Below are 15,279 nucleotides of genomic sequence, written 5' to 3'. Positions count from 1 at the left end.
GCGTGCTGTTGGAAGTTTTGCGTCCAGCCTGGACTACTCTACAGCTCGGATGTGCTCGGGTTTGAAACCGGTGCCAGTTTCAAGTATTGGCAGTTAATCTTTTCACTCATTCTCAAGCCTGCGCTCATCCGGTAGCTGTTTTTTTTACTTGTTTGGGAGCAGTGATTACTTATTAAGCGATAATGTATGCTGGCGCTCACTCAATCCTGCGCGCCCTGACGCGTAGCAGCACGTGATCAGAACTACGAGTACTGGTGACGCAGCGTCAAGGACATCAAAGAAATCGTCATATCCCGTTTCTGTTTTCACTTGGCTTCCGGTCGTTTTGAGCAGGGGGGGAAAAAAGACATGGCCGCCAAGAAGATGGCCGCTTCCACGGTGGTGCAGAGAAACTTGCCGTACCTGCGACAGCAGTTCATGGCCGCGCTGCAGACGTGCAGCGCGGTCGTCAAAGTGCTCAGCCTAGCAGTGTTCCTCTGTTACTTCCTCTCCTACAGCCAGGTCGCGTCGCGAGCCGTGTGTGTGACGCCGGGCTACATCATACCGCCCAGCTTCTGGATATGGACGGCGTTCACGCATGCCTTCTTCGAGAACAGCGTCTGGATGGTGATCGCCGACATCGTCACCGTCGGCCTGTGCGGCAAGCTCATCGAGCCTCTGTGGGGCGCCATCGAGATGCTCACTTTCTTCGCCATCGTCAACACGAGCGTGGCGTTCCTGTCGGTGGCCTACTACATCGTGCTCTACTCGATCAGCTGGAACCCGGACTACCTGTTCGCTGTGCGAATCCACGGCTTGGCGGGCTACTGTGCCGCCGTCATGGTCGCCGTCAAGCAGATCATGCCCGACCACGTCCTGGTGCCGCTGCCGTTCGGCAAGATCCGCAACCGGAACGTTCCCCTCACGGTGCTGCTGGCCGCTATCATTCTGTGGGCATGCCAGGTGCTGAGGGGCACCTACCCAGTCATGTTCGCCTCGGGTATGCTGTCATCGTGGGTCTACCTGCGCTTCTACCAGCACCACAGCAACGGCAGTAAGGGGGATATGGCGGACCACTTCACGTTCGCCAGGTGCGTCGGTGCTTGATCGCTGTAGACGCGCTTCGTGGTGTTGCTGGTTATGAATCAGGGGCGTGGGTGTTATCTGGCTGGCCGGGTAAGCCGTTCTGAGGCGGCGATCAGCCTCGTCAATTTGACGAGTTGCTGTCGCGTGTGGAAGTGTTAACTTGTAATGCTGGTAATGGACACTTGCCTTAGCTTCGCATGCTAGCGTTGGCCGGGAGTGTGCGCTGCATATTTAGCGATGTATGTCGTATTTAGACGAGCCAAGAGCCTAGCCTTCTTGATTGATTAGCCTGCTTGATTAGTGATGACTCACCCTGTAGTGTTGTGGTGTGTTATGTTATCACTTCCTGGGGAACACCCAATGGTGAGGTCTATGTTGGCATTGGATGACGTCACTGTCGTCGCGCGAGTTACGACAGGTTTTATGTTCCAGAGAAGTAGACAGGTTAGCTGAAGAAGAGAATAATAATCTCGGTACAGGGGCATTCTTGCATTTTTATGATTAAATACTGCTAACAGTTCTAAATCAGTTGGGCTGTTGGCTATTTTGTTTTGAAGTATGGCAGATTGTGATCTTGCAGTCAGTGCTTTCATTCATTTCAACTAATTTATTTTCACCTCAAAAGCCCGAAGGCACTGCAGAGGGGGGCAACATATTAGTTTGGGTACGCTAGGAGACAGGGGACAATAGTTTTATTTTTGAAAGATGTAGAAACTAATTCAATTACTGATATGTATAAAAATGGAATAGAAAACAGAAAAATCAGCAGTAATGAAGAGAGATGGGTTGAAAAAAATTTCAATGTACAAGTGCGTTTGCAAAGAGAATACGGAAATACCATGTGATTATTATAGTGAAAAGCAAGTGTACACTTGGGCACTGCAGATCGAAGGGAAGGCTAGTGAGTGGGTTATTTTTTGCAAAGTTATGTGTTAGCTTCTTGCAAAATGTTATGCAGTCGGTGTGCACTAACTGTTTTGAGGTACGGTACTCCAGAGTACTCGTGCACTAGAAAAAAAAAGAGCTAGCTAAGGGGGTTATGCTCTTGTCAAAGCTTTTAAACAAGCTAAGGCAACTGGATAAATTCTCATTTAACCACACAAGTTTTTGAGCTAAGGTTCACCTTCTTTTCGTTGTACTTCACCCAGTGAAGTCTTAACAAGAGTCACTACTTTTGTACTGGCTGTTTTTATTTCATACAGAAAAGCGAAGTCAGCGTATGAGACAGAATTCTAAAGAAAAGAAAACAAGCAGCTTAGAAGTACTTTAAGGGCTGTGGAAGTGCACAGCTGTACACATGAGAGATACATCAACCACGAACTGATCTCGGGGTTGATTGAATAGCATGAATGCGGAAACGTGGGCTTTGCAGCTGTACGTAGCCCTCGGCTGTTTGGGACAAGCTTATGAGGTAAAAAGGTAAATGCAGAGCTCTGTGCTTGGCTTGTAATCAACCTTCATAACCGCAGCTCCAGTGTGACATAACTGCAAGACCACACAGAGGTCATAGGATTTGCAGTTTCATGCTGTGTGGTCTTGCAATGCATATACTAAAAATCTAATTTCAGCATGTTGGAATGCACACTACAAGATGTGTGACCCTGTGCAGAGCTTTGCTAGAAAGTGAATTGCCTTTGTTTACATTGAAATGGATGGAATCCCATGGTTTTGCTGTGTGGCTTAGCACAATCTGTTTCAGCCTGCTAACAGTTACCAGGCGCTTCAGGTCTACCTACCAGGGCATCTGCTTGAGGCTTAGTTGCTATATAAAATTTAGCCGTGAATGTCAGGAGCCATCACATGTTCACATTGTTATTAGTGCAGAAACAGCGCCAATGATGCATTAGCTCACATCTGTTCTGTTCATTGATGTATTCTTAATTTATCTCCTCTGCACCACAGTTGTGCAAGTGCAGCTCCATTACTATGCATGTGCTTTCATTCACATTGCATCCTCTTGAAGGCACTGTCTGTGTAAGCTCAAGGTCTATGACGTAAGCAGTGGTTCTTTTGAGCAGCGGTTGTCACAAACTTATCATTTAAAAAATTCACTGTATGGGGTATGAATGCAAAGGGCTAGGCTAAAGACCTTTAGGTATTTATAGTGTAAGTGAGGCATTTGTAGTTACTTTCAGCTCGTTGATTTTTGACGAGCGTTCTTGGACATAGTGTATAAATCTGTGGAACAGTGAAAAAAAAATATCAGTAACTCGTAGCATAGATAGCATGCTATATATGTGTGAAAATGTCACTGCAGCTTGAAATTATGAAAACCGGCATTGGTGCTGAAATTTGTGCCTTTGCCTCTCTTCCCACAGGCTTTGAGTGACAGCATTGTGCATCAGATACAATGTTGACATGGCAGAAATATTGTTGCGGGAAAGAATATATTTACAGCTATGTGCACAAGCGAAGTAACAGCTATGAGCTATGAGCGGCACTCAGAACACAGCCAGAACTTCGTTGTCGCCTTCGCCTTCGTCCACTCGCTCAATGTCGTCGTCTACCCGCTTCAGGACCCCCGGCTGATGAAACGCCGTCTCGGCGTTAGAGTGGTGACATATGAGCGTCGTGATAAGGTTTTAGGCGGCATACATGGACGACGTCTGTGGTGGGGCAGGAGGACGATGGCGAGGACCCAAAGGGAGCAATTTCGTAGTTCACGTCGGTGACACGACGCACCACACGGTAAGGGCCACGGTAGTGAGAAAGGAGCTTCTCGGAGAGGCCGACGCTGTGTGACGGCGCCCAGAGAAGGACGAGTGATCCGGGGTTATATTCGACGGCCCAGTGACGGCGGTCGTAGGCGGACTTCTGGGAAGCTTGAGAGGCACGGAGCCGACTACAGGCTATTTGGCATGCCAGCGTGGCCTGGGCGATGGCGTCCTGAGCGTAAGCAGTGGCGGCGACTGAAGAAGACGGCATTAGTGCGTCCAAAGGCAAGAGGGGGTGCCGACAAAACAAAAGGTAGAAAGGGGAATAGCCGGTTGTGTCATGCCGTGAAGAGTTATACGCAAACGTCACATAAGGCAAGGCTGCGTCCCAATCTCGGTGGTCTGGCGAGACGTACAATATTAATTATCTTGCATACTCACTATGCTGTATACATTGCCAAGTTGAACTCGCATACTTTACCAGTATGTCAACTGCTGTTTCTTGTGTTTTTTTTCCTTTTTTGTGCCGCAGTTTCTTTCCCAACGTGCTCCAGCCACCCATTGCTCTGGTCAGCAACCTCATCTTCAACTTCTTTGTCAAGATCAAGCTGTGTAGGAAGCCACCACGGAAGTACAATTTGTCCAGTGGATCTGCCTCCACTGTGACCATCAACTTGCCGGGCACTGACCCACAGGATGCGGAGCGGAGAAGGTGAGCCTCTGAGCTGAAGCTGTTCTTGAAAAGCAAGTTGGAAGATGCAGCTAGATTACAAGTTGACCTGCCTGGGTGTGTTAAGCATGGGATGTCATTTTCCACTGTTGCTGAACTACTCTGAAACCCACTTCGAAGCTATGCTAAGATTTGTACTGAAACCCACTGCAAAATGTTGTGTTCGCCAACTGGTTCATATACATGCATGTTATCTACCACGCTTGCAGCACTTTTTGTGATGATTGCATGATGCATTATGATGAATGATAATGCACAAGACAAATAATTTACCCTAAATTATATCAGTTTTACCTCTTTTTCATACTAACTTTACGTGCTTTTTAGTTAGGAGCAGCTAGCATGAATGGTGCATTTGAGTGTGTTTAATGCAGCATTTCTTGGTGAATGTGTATCGTAGTTGGTTCTGACAGCAGCCATGCTTATCTGCTGAATCTTCTGTCTGTTTATCGGCTGGAAAAGCAGCTCAGAAATGCATGCTTATTAAGTTTCGTGAAACTGAGTGCATTCTGTGATGTTTCCAAAGGAATACTCATGCAAGGGAGAAAGTCATGTGCTTGTTTTGCATTGAGCACGTCGTGTGATAAATGCATTGTGTCTTAGGATTTGTTGGCACGGCGTGGATCTTTTGCTTCCCCCATGCAAATACTCTTTTCATTAGGGGCAGACAGGTTTATTGGCATTTCTTGGCTTGTTTGGCAACATGACACACCATGCTGTGGTTTGAACAATGGTCGAGCCCATCGGTATTTAAAGCGTCGAAGCTTGTTTCGTGTCTGGCATTTTTTTGCACACTGTGTTGACACTGACGATTTTATGCTTGCACATACATTTCAACAAGGAAATTCATTATGAAGTATTTGATGTGTGGAGTCTTATGTCCAGAAGCTGTATGTGGGCTGTGAAAGGTGCCGTAGTGGAGGGCTCCATATTAATTTCAACCGCCTGCGGTTTTTTAATGTGCGCTGACTTAGCACAGCTCAAGGGCACGTTTGCATTTCGCCTCCATTGAAATGTGGTCACTGCAGCCAAGATCCTGTGACCTTAGTCTCAGCAGCCCAGACACCAAGGCCACTTCCCCGCGATTATGAATACATTGCTTACAGAATATTGCTAACATCATCGGATTTGTTGTCCTTGCTATGGGCCTGAGGTCTCTAGTGCGCGTGTGTTGTGCCATTGCTGGAGGTTAGCCGCAGTGATCCTGCTTGGAATACGTAGCTCTGCTCCTTATTCTGACGGACGTTTTGCAAAACTCAATTGCAGGCAAATCGCACTGCGTGCCCTGAGCGAGCGGCTCACCAAGGTGGAGCAGCAGTGGCCCTTGCTTTCCGATGAGGACCAGTCCTCTACGGCCAGCAGCAGCACCGCAGCGCCATCTCTGGGCACCCCGCTGCACCACCAGAAGGCGGGGCCTGCGGGTGAAGGACCGTCGGTGTCTTCTCAGGTGGCTATTTCGATGCCCACCATGCCTTCATCTGCACGAGAGCTGCCTGGCAGCCGTGAGACACCGCACGAGCCTTCTGCCAAGGCACCATCTCCGTTGGATGTATGACCCCCCTGAGAGGCATCCATGTGGGTGATCGATTGGAACCACGCATCTGTGAGTGGTGGTCTTTCCTGCTCTGCTTGGTCACTGCTCATGCACATTAACCCTTTAATGCACAGTTATAAAGGAAGCAGAGAGTTATACTAGCTAATGTGCCCACATTCAAATAGCTAACGTACGACTTGAGAAATTGGCAAGTCGCCGATTAGAAACAATTAGCCTTTGGTCCATTTTGTGCAGCTAGTCCAAGTTATGCGAAAGAACAGATCAGAGGCTTCAGACCGACTGGAAGGCCCTGAGACAATAAGCAATTTTCTAAGCTACAAATTTCTTCCTACTTTCCCCTAAAGCTTGTCAGATAATGAGAGACGAGGAATTTTTGGACCCTGGCTGGAAGTGGCGCATTTGCGCTCTTTTTTTTTTTTTTCACACAGCTTGCTCACAGTGATGGCAAACATTTTGATTGGAAAGTGCTGCCTGCTGAGAAAATGTTAGCATCAAACTTTATATCCCAGTTTTATGTGGTAATGAGTACATAGCGTGCGAACGGTACATATAAAATTCGTGCAGTCAAACTAGGCAGTCAAGCCCTTAAGGTCCAACTAAAGAGGATTCTGAGCTCGTCTTTTTACCACAGGAACTCGATCTACACGCTCCGAGAATTCTTAGAAGCTTCAATTATTGTCCTGTGCAGCCTATTTTCCTATTAAATTGAATTAAACGTCCTGGCTCCGGTCTTTATCCGACAGTAGGAGGAGTCAACCAATGCGTGAAGTGCTTTTCAGCCAGTCGTGTGGCGGTTTCACTTTGTTTTTTAGGTTTCCATGAATAAATATATTCAGTCGTGGACAACGTAGCCGCAGATTAAGCTCGCAGTAATAAAAGCACGCATGGACGCTTTGCTTTCGCAGGCACTCCATGTATTAGTACGTATCACTCCGCCGGGAGCCTGCTTGGAACATGTAGTTCCCGTGGTAAAAAGGCGAGCTCTGAATCCTCTATAGTGCACCCTTAAGTAGATGCTGAAACAGCTTCACGCATCAAAAATAAATGCAGTCCGCATAATCGCTGGCAATGCCACAGGTCCCGAAAGTGATGCTTATGAACTGTACCTAGAGCTAAAATTTGAAATTCACAAACATTTACAGTGTGTGAAGACAATGAAAATTCAGCACATCTGAGAGGTTCTGTGTGATGCATTGCCGTCATCTTTGCGGTAGTGGCTATTCTGCTGATGCAGAAGCTTAAATAATTGCCACTAATTCTCAGAACTGGTTTTAGGCTCTTTTTGCTAATGTGAAAGAGGTAGAGGCACCAAATTTTTCATTGTGTATTTTTTTTCTGTGGAAGAAAGTGCAAGACATTATTAAGCATAGATAATAACGTGGATCACAACGTGAAACGTTGCCTCTCAGGGCAACCGACCGCGGGAGTAATACGCGCTGGAGTTGAGTAGAGACCACCCGCTGAGAAGACGTCAGGGCCCGTGTTACGGCGCCGTTTAGTCATGGTGTCGTTCTGCAGGCGACTAAATAAAGTTGTTTCTCTCTCTCTCTCTCTCTCTCTCTTATAATTGAATTTCTTCTCACATGTAGTTGAGCTTGCTTTCCAGTGCCTGGAAAATAGTTTATAATAAAATTTGTTCCCTCAATTAGTTTGCTTTCGGTTTCAACAGCCGAACAGTAACTGTGACATCATAAGTAAGGATGCGGTCAAATGAGACATGCAAAAACTGCCATATGATGATAGCTGTTCATTCACTCACTGTTATTCCAGCTCCTGAGGCAGGCTACTGCATTAGATGGAGGGAATTTACCCATGTGTACTAATGTCTTGCACATCATTCAAAAGAATGAATACTAAATGAAAATTTTGTGTCTCCAGCCTTTAACAGCAATATGGAATTGAAAAGTGGCAGCATTTAAGGACCCTGAAATGATTTCGATGGGCATATTCTAGCGCAGTAGATCTATAGAGGTGGTCTTTGTGGGTATTAGAGTCAAATTTGAAAGCTCTGCATGGACATCATAATTTATAAATAATTTTTAAAAATCATTGCTCGCAGTAGCTCGCTACCCGATTAGGGCGACACACCTTACTCTGCGTCCCCTTCTCGGATGATGTCAGTGGGCAGACGCGGCGAGCTTGAAGGCTGGCTCTTTTGCCCACTGACGTCATCGGGGTAGCGGGAGTGCGATGAGGTGAGTCGCCCTAACCGGTTGTAAGCTACTGTGAACAGCTGTTTTTAAAAAATATTTCTAAATTATAGGGTCCATGAGGAGCTTTCAAATTTGACTCGAATACCCACAAAGACCACCTCTACAGATCTGTTGCACTAGAATATGCCCATCGAAATTATTTCAGGGTCTCTTTAAGCTGTCATCCTGCGAACTACGATTATGATTGAGGCTTCGTTGTGGGTTGATGTCTTCGTAGTGCAGGAGTGTTTCAAGTAATGCTTTTCAGTACAGTCGAACCTCGTTATAACGAACACTGATATAGCGAATTATCGGTTATAGCGAACTAATTACGAATTTTGGTTGGTGCTTCATTTCAGTGACATTTATTCTTTTATAACGAAACCGAAAACGCGAGATCCGCCGCGATATCGGCTGTAACGAAGAAATATTTGGTTTACACGAGGCTCAGAACTTGAAAGTAGCATAAAAAAAAACAAAAACCAAAATGAAAATCGAAGGCCGATACACAGCTGAATTTTTTTTTTTTATCGTTTGAAAAAGTTTTGCCGTCTGGCACAAAAATCGCGTTTGGATGGTCGCGCCACCTGTGAACAGAGCGCGAAAACTCTGAAAGCTCATGACATGACAGAGGGCCGAAAGGCGGCGCCACTTGTCCAGCGGTAAAGAAAGGCAAGCGCAGCAACATTGGCAACTTTGAGGCCGGCGTTCTGACATCAGCACAGCGGCCAGTCTTGTTGTTGCAGCGCTCGAAATGGCATCGAAGAGGAAAGCGATCTCGCTCCAGACAAAGCTGCAGAAACTGAGAGCTGTGGACAGTGGCCGCAAGAAAAAGGATATTGCTTCGGAATTCGGCGTTCCTCCAAGTACGTTATCCACCATTTTGGCCACTAGAAAGAAGATTGAGGGCAACACCGAGGACGCCATAAAAGCCGACCGTAAACGAGTTAGGCCTTGCCATCACCCGGACGTGGAAGCGGCTTTGCTTTCTTGGTTTAAAGATGTGAGGGCGCGAAATTTGCCGGTGTCGGGAGCACTTCTTCAACGGAAGGCCCACAGCCTGGCCTGCGTACTGGGGCGTGACGATTTCTGTGCAAGCAGCGGTTGGCTGCAACGTTTCAAAGATAGGCACGAGATCGCGTGCCACACTTTGTCTGGCGAAGGGTCCGCTGTCGACATGGAGACATGTCAAACGTGGCTGGAGAATTTTCGTCCTCTGCTCCAGGAGTACGACGAGTGCGACGTATACAACGTCGACGAAACCGGCGTGTTTTTCAAGTTGTTGCCAGAGCGGTCACTGGCGATGAAGAACGAGACCTGCCATGGGGGCATGAAAAACAAAGACCGGGTGACTGTCGTCGTTGCCGTGAACATGGACGGCTCCGACAAAAGACGGCTCACCGTCATCGGCAAGTCGGCACATCCGAGGTGCCTGAAAGGCGTCCGGAATTTGCAGGTTCAATACACGTCGAACAAAAAAGCGTGGATGACGACCAAGCTTTTCGAGGACTGGCTGAGAGCGTTCGACCAGGACATGGAGAGGCAGCACAGGAAGGTCCTGTTGCTTTTGGACAACTGTTTGGCGCATAAAGTTTCGATCGTGCTGAAGGCAGTTCGCTTGCAGTTTTTGCCACCGAACGCAACTTCTGCTTTGCAGCCTTTAGACAAAGGCATTATTCGTTCGCTTAAGTGCAATTATAGGAAGCGTTTGGTGACGCAACTGGTGTTTGACATCGATCGACATAGATCGACAACAATAAACATCAAGACGACACTCGAAATGTTGTACGGGTCGTGGAATGAGGTGAGGCAGTTGACAATAAGGAACTGTTTCGCGGATGCCGGTTTTGTTCTGCCTGCCGACGAAGAAGAAGTGCAGCCCGAAGACCAGGCAGAGCTGGACAGAACTTGGGATCGGCTGGCAGTCCCAGGCTTCGAATTCGACGATTTCGTTTCGGCCGATGAGAACTTGGCCATGGCGCCCGAGCTGACGGATCAAGAAATTGTGGATCGCGTTTTGTTGCCCGAGGATGACAGCAGCAGCGACAGCGGTGAGAGTGAACGGGATGAACCAACGATGAGCAGTGCGGATGCCGCGGACATGGCCAGGAGGCTGAAAGGATATTTGGAAAAACTCCCGACGACGAAAACTGCTGACGTAGAAAAAGCCCTCTTGAGCATGGACAATGTAGAAAACTTCATTCTGCGCAGCGCTGTGAAAAGCCACCAGACGAAGATAACATCTTTCTTCAAATGAACGAATGCAAACCTGTTTGGCTGATCCCGGGCTGGCGTTGCATATGTCTCCTCGCCCAACGCCGCCTCTCCTCCTTCTCTTCTCGCCCAACGCCCCCTCTCCTCCTCCTCCTCTTCTCTCAAAGCTGCTTTGGCAGCTTTTTTTTTTCAACGGTCCCTCTCGGGGCCACCAATCGCGCTTCGGCAGAGCACGCAGGCGCGATGGTTCCCGCTGTGTCTCACTCGAGTTCCTCTCTCTACACCAAGTCGCCTATGCGCAGACACATGGTGCAGTCGTTTCGCGCCACGCACTTTCACGTGCGCGGCGACGTAAGAACAGTCGTGTCAACCTTCCCATATTCCGGCCTATTTTGATTGAATGCCACAAGGAGACAGGTAAGGATTACCACGTTTGTAGTGGGTTCAAAGCCAAGTATATAATGCATTTTAGTGTCTAGAATATTTGCGCGAGCCAAATTACGAATTTGTCACAGCCGATATTTATGTCTACTGTTACAACGAATATCGGATATAACGAACTGATTTACGGTCCCGATGCTACTTCGTTATAACGAGGTTCGACTGTACTGCAGCTTCTCGGGCTTTCTTGCAGTGTGGTTGAAACCCCTGTGCTTTTGTCTTTCCAGCCCATCCGAAAGGCTGAAGACGGATGAGCAAGATGGCACTCCATAGTCACACATCTTGTACATAGACTCTTAATGTGAAAAAAAAAAAAGAATTGAAACAGCTAAGAAAAACTGATTTAAGGTGAGGGTGTGCACCTCATTCCCCTGCTCTTCTCCTCGGTCCTGGAGAGGGAGCCATGTATAGGAGACAATGTGTAATTATATAAGGAAATGGCTTTTTTTCTCTGTGCGCGTATGCATGGCATGTGTGTGTGTGTGTGTGAAGCAATTTTTTTTCTCTTCATTTTCTTTTATTGGACACGTGCTGAGGAGTGCACGTGTTAACATTGCACAACAGACTGCCTTTACAGGTGCTTTGGAATCCCTTCTTGTACAGAGATGTGTATTTAAAAAAGAAAGAAAAGAGATTTCTTGAGTTATGAATAAACAAGTGCTGTTTAGCAGTGTGCAAAAGTAGTGGTCCTGAGTCTTGTGCTTGTTATTCGTAGATTTCGTGTCTGTATTGTCAGTGTACACATTCACTATTTTGAGGCCCTAAGCAATGGAGGTCTCCTAGAGACGAGTTACAGGAAGGCATTTGGAATTGTGGATAACAGCTAGGCCTTATTTGTTTGTTCTATGTACATTCAGAATTTCTGGCCCAGTATCCCCTAAAGCACAAGGGGCAAGTATTAAGAAGCAGTCATCTAACAGAGGGGAGGCAAATGCACAATTAAGAATGTGTCAAATTTCGTTAAACACGGAACAGCATCATCAACTTCGTCATTTAGAGACAAAATTTCACACACACTCGAGAATCACGATTACACGATCCCGGCTGATACCAATTCGTAAAATGCCCTGGCCAGAGTATATTCTGTGCCTTGGGCAGAAATTTGGACGTAACGAACAACCCCATGCCCTACTGCGGATGATATGAACGGCGAGCCGCGACCCCGCCCTTGAGCAACAAGTATTTGCTGCATGTACATCGCCGACGCCGGGATCACTAGTCGCGTGGTGTGCATCACGCTCAGTGAGAGGCGGCAGGCGGCCTGTACATTGCTGATGCCACGATCGCCAGTCGCGTTATGGGCACATCGAGCAGCGACGCGCGACCGGCAGAGTGCCGACGTCATCGCGAATCGGTGGTGGATGTGCGTCCTTTTCTTTGGTATGGTCCACAAGACAATAGTATACGTGAGCCGCAACATGGAATTCACCTACGCCGGCTGAACAATTTATAATTGAACTTTTTTCTCATCTCGTTTTGATTTGGGGTTCGACCACCAATCAACTGCTGTGATGTAACGGGCGATTTGAGGTCACGTGAGTCATGCAAAAACTGCAGTATAATCGCTGCTTATTCATTTTTTGTGATTTCAATTCTCGGGCAGGCTTGTGTAAGAGTTGGTATGAAAAAAAATTCTGAGAACGCTTAAGTCTGCTATGTGCAGGAATGCGAAAGCATGGAACTTTATAAAACGTGTTTTTTTTTCCACGGCTCCTGTACGCATTGAATTTTAATTTTTTTATTTTAAATTTGGGTTAGTTTATTTTTGTTTTATAATTTCTATTTATTTATTTATTTGTTTTTCTTTTGCTTGTTTATTTTTAATTTTTATTCATTTATTTTTACCTATTTATTTTTGTTCAGATGTTTAAATTTTTACTTTTGTAACTTTTTACTAATTAATGACTGATTACTAATCACCCATTACTTAGTAATTGCTAAGAGTATATGGGTTATAGCAATTATGCCATTGATGACATCATAGTGCGGCAGATTTCGCGGACGGACAACGGGCTCGAATTCGACTGCGGCGGCCGCGTTTCAATGGAGGCGAAACGCAAAGGCGCCCGTGTGCTGTGCGATGTCAGTGCACGTTAAAGATCCCCAGGTGGTTGAAATTATTCGGCACCTCTTTCTTCCTTTCTTCTTCTCTTAGTCCCTCCTTTATCCCTTCACTTAAGGCGCGGTTCAGGTGTCCACCGATATGAGCGACAGATACTGCGCCATTTCTTTCCCCCAACAAACAATTTTAATTACAGACGGAATACGATCGCCTTAATAAAATAAAGAAAGCAGCAACTATATACAGCAATTTTTGTAAGGCTAACACGTCCTCAAATCGTTTGTAGCCATCTTTCGGCTGTTGAAACCGAAACAGCTTGAGAGAAAAAAAAAAAACAATTATAAATTGTATACTGTGGCTGTCCATGCCTTCTAATATGATGCACATCATTCCAAAGATGGAATACAAAACTAAAATTTGGTGTCTCTAATCCTTTAAACTAGTTTGCCCCAGCAAGTAAAGCCTTAGCTGAAGTGAGCAATGACAAGAAACAGGATGACATAGTTAAGCTGTCAGTGATTTCAAGGAATGCAGGTAAGCATGTCACCTCTAGTAAAAACAACTTAAAAGACCAGCAGTTGGTAACAGTAGCCCATGGTCCTCGGCGTCCTGTAATACTCCGCTGGCCAATCACAACAGTGAACAAAATAAGCTTTTTAATGCTTGACTGTATCAAACAAGTCAGAGGCATCAAAATTCTTGAGTTTGTAATCTCGTATCGTGATTAGCTTCTTGTTTAGGCCGCGAGAAAAGCTTTAACAACGGTCTACTTTTTGTCACGGAGGAATTATGTTTGGCGGTCCTGAATGTAGGGAGTTTCACTGTGATCTAAACACGACACGTCTATATGGGAGTAAAAAGGGAGAGGTTCTCTAGCCTACTCCCTTTTAGCGGTAGGGTAAACTGCTCAAGTTCCGGAGCAGAATGCCATTACTCTTGGCACTGGAGGTATATTCCCACTGCAACGTATGCAGTTAGCATGCAGAAGGAGGCTGAAACCTTGGCTAAAATCTTCGTAACTGCTAGAACTTTGCATGGTTTGAAGAGGGAATTTGTTTCAGTTGCCAAATGTAAGTATTTCGTATTTTTAGGGATGTAAATTTACCCAGGGCTTGGCCAGCATACCCTGCCCTGTAAAGGGAGTGCATTAGACGGCATCTTACGCCCCTTTTTACTCCTTTCGCGTTTAGTGTGTGCAGACTTGAGTTGTGTCCAACTATAATACAGAACATGGCGCTTGAAATCGTGCAAAGTGTTGCACGCCCGTAGAAGTTCAAAGCCACCTTTGAATCGCCGCTTAGTAAACGGCTGCGCTTCGTTAGTAGTTGCGTGGGTAGCGAGTGGACCTGGTGTGTTCATACCAGCACGTGCGAGCACAGAGTCGCTGACGCTTTGACTCACTGGGACCGTTCGAGTGGGCTTGATGCGGAAGAGAGTCGTTGACCCGAGAGCGCTTGACCCCTTTTCAGCTGTGCGGAAGAACGTAGCGCTCATGTGTCTTCGGTGGCACGCAAAAGGCACTTGCATGGGTGCTGACCGGGTCTCCGCTGCCAGTCTCAATTATCCGGATTTCCGCATTAAAAGGGGGTCGAATTAACGAGGTTCCACTGCACCCCCTACCTCTCTCTTTTGGTCGAAATAAACCTGGAGTTTTACTCTACTCTGGTGCCTCTTCCTTTGTTCTCCACCGTCCCCTCAGGCGCGGCTGAGATGCCCACTGAGAATTAGAGTTTTTGCGCCTTTCCTTTCCTAATTAAATTTTTCTTTTTTTCTCTCTCCTGAACGATTCGTTTAAATCACACGGGCCATCACGTGGAGCCATACAATTACTGGATCAGTTCGCGATCGCCTAGGGAGCTTGGCCTCAGAGTCCGAGTTCCACTTGACAACGTGAGAGATTCAAGACCGGAACAAGCAAGTGCCCATGATCAAAATCCTGGGACTATTCCGACCCCATTTCCCCATCCCCATACAATGTTAATGAGCCTTCCTTCTATGTACAAATTTATTCATTCATTCGCTTGAATAAATTACCGTGCGTAGAATAAATCTCCGTGCGTAGACGAAGAAAACGAGCGAGGCGTGCGCGGGCCAGCGCATCGGGTGCGAGCCACGGTCCGTGGCCGGTAGGCGCGCTCCACTATTCCCTCTCCCGAAGGCTCCTGCAACAACGCCAAAATTTCCACCTCCTCGGTGAGCCGCAATGCCCCTGGGGGTTCTCGAGATGGCCTCGCTAGACACTCTGCCGGGTACCTCTCCGCGCAGGACGTCGGCCAAGGCCGCGCGCTCCGCGCACATCTCGTCGACGTCATCGGCCGGCGGCTCCGGCGACGTCTCGGCAAAGGCCATCATTAGCGTCTTCGTGG

General features: G+C 47.0%; 1 protein-coding gene across 1 annotated transcript; it reads left to right on the top strand.

Annotated features, from left to right (window-relative positions):
- The first annotated feature begins 318 nt into the window (after positions 1-318).
- Positions 319-11,534, top strand: LOC144107472 (transmembrane protein 115). Its single transcript, XM_077640488.1, has 4 exons — positions 319-1,070; positions 4,252-4,431; positions 5,716-6,052; positions 11,079-11,534. Exons 1-3 carry the CDS (start codon positions 349-351, stop codon positions 6,002-6,004), a joined length of 1,191 nt encoding a protein of 396 aa, XP_077496614.1. The 5' UTR covers positions 319-348; the 3' UTR covers positions 6,005-6,052; positions 11,079-11,534.
- The last annotated feature ends 3,745 nt before the right edge of the window (positions 11,535-15,279 follow it).

The sequence above is a fragment of the Amblyomma americanum genome, chromosome 10 (genome assembly GCF_052857255.1).
Source record: "Amblyomma americanum isolate KBUSLIRL-KWMA chromosome 10, ASM5285725v1, whole genome shotgun sequence".
Taxonomy (NCBI): domain Eukaryota; kingdom Metazoa; phylum Arthropoda; class Arachnida; order Ixodida; family Ixodidae; genus Amblyomma; species Amblyomma americanum.
This window is presented reverse-complemented; position numbering and strand designations above follow the sequence as displayed.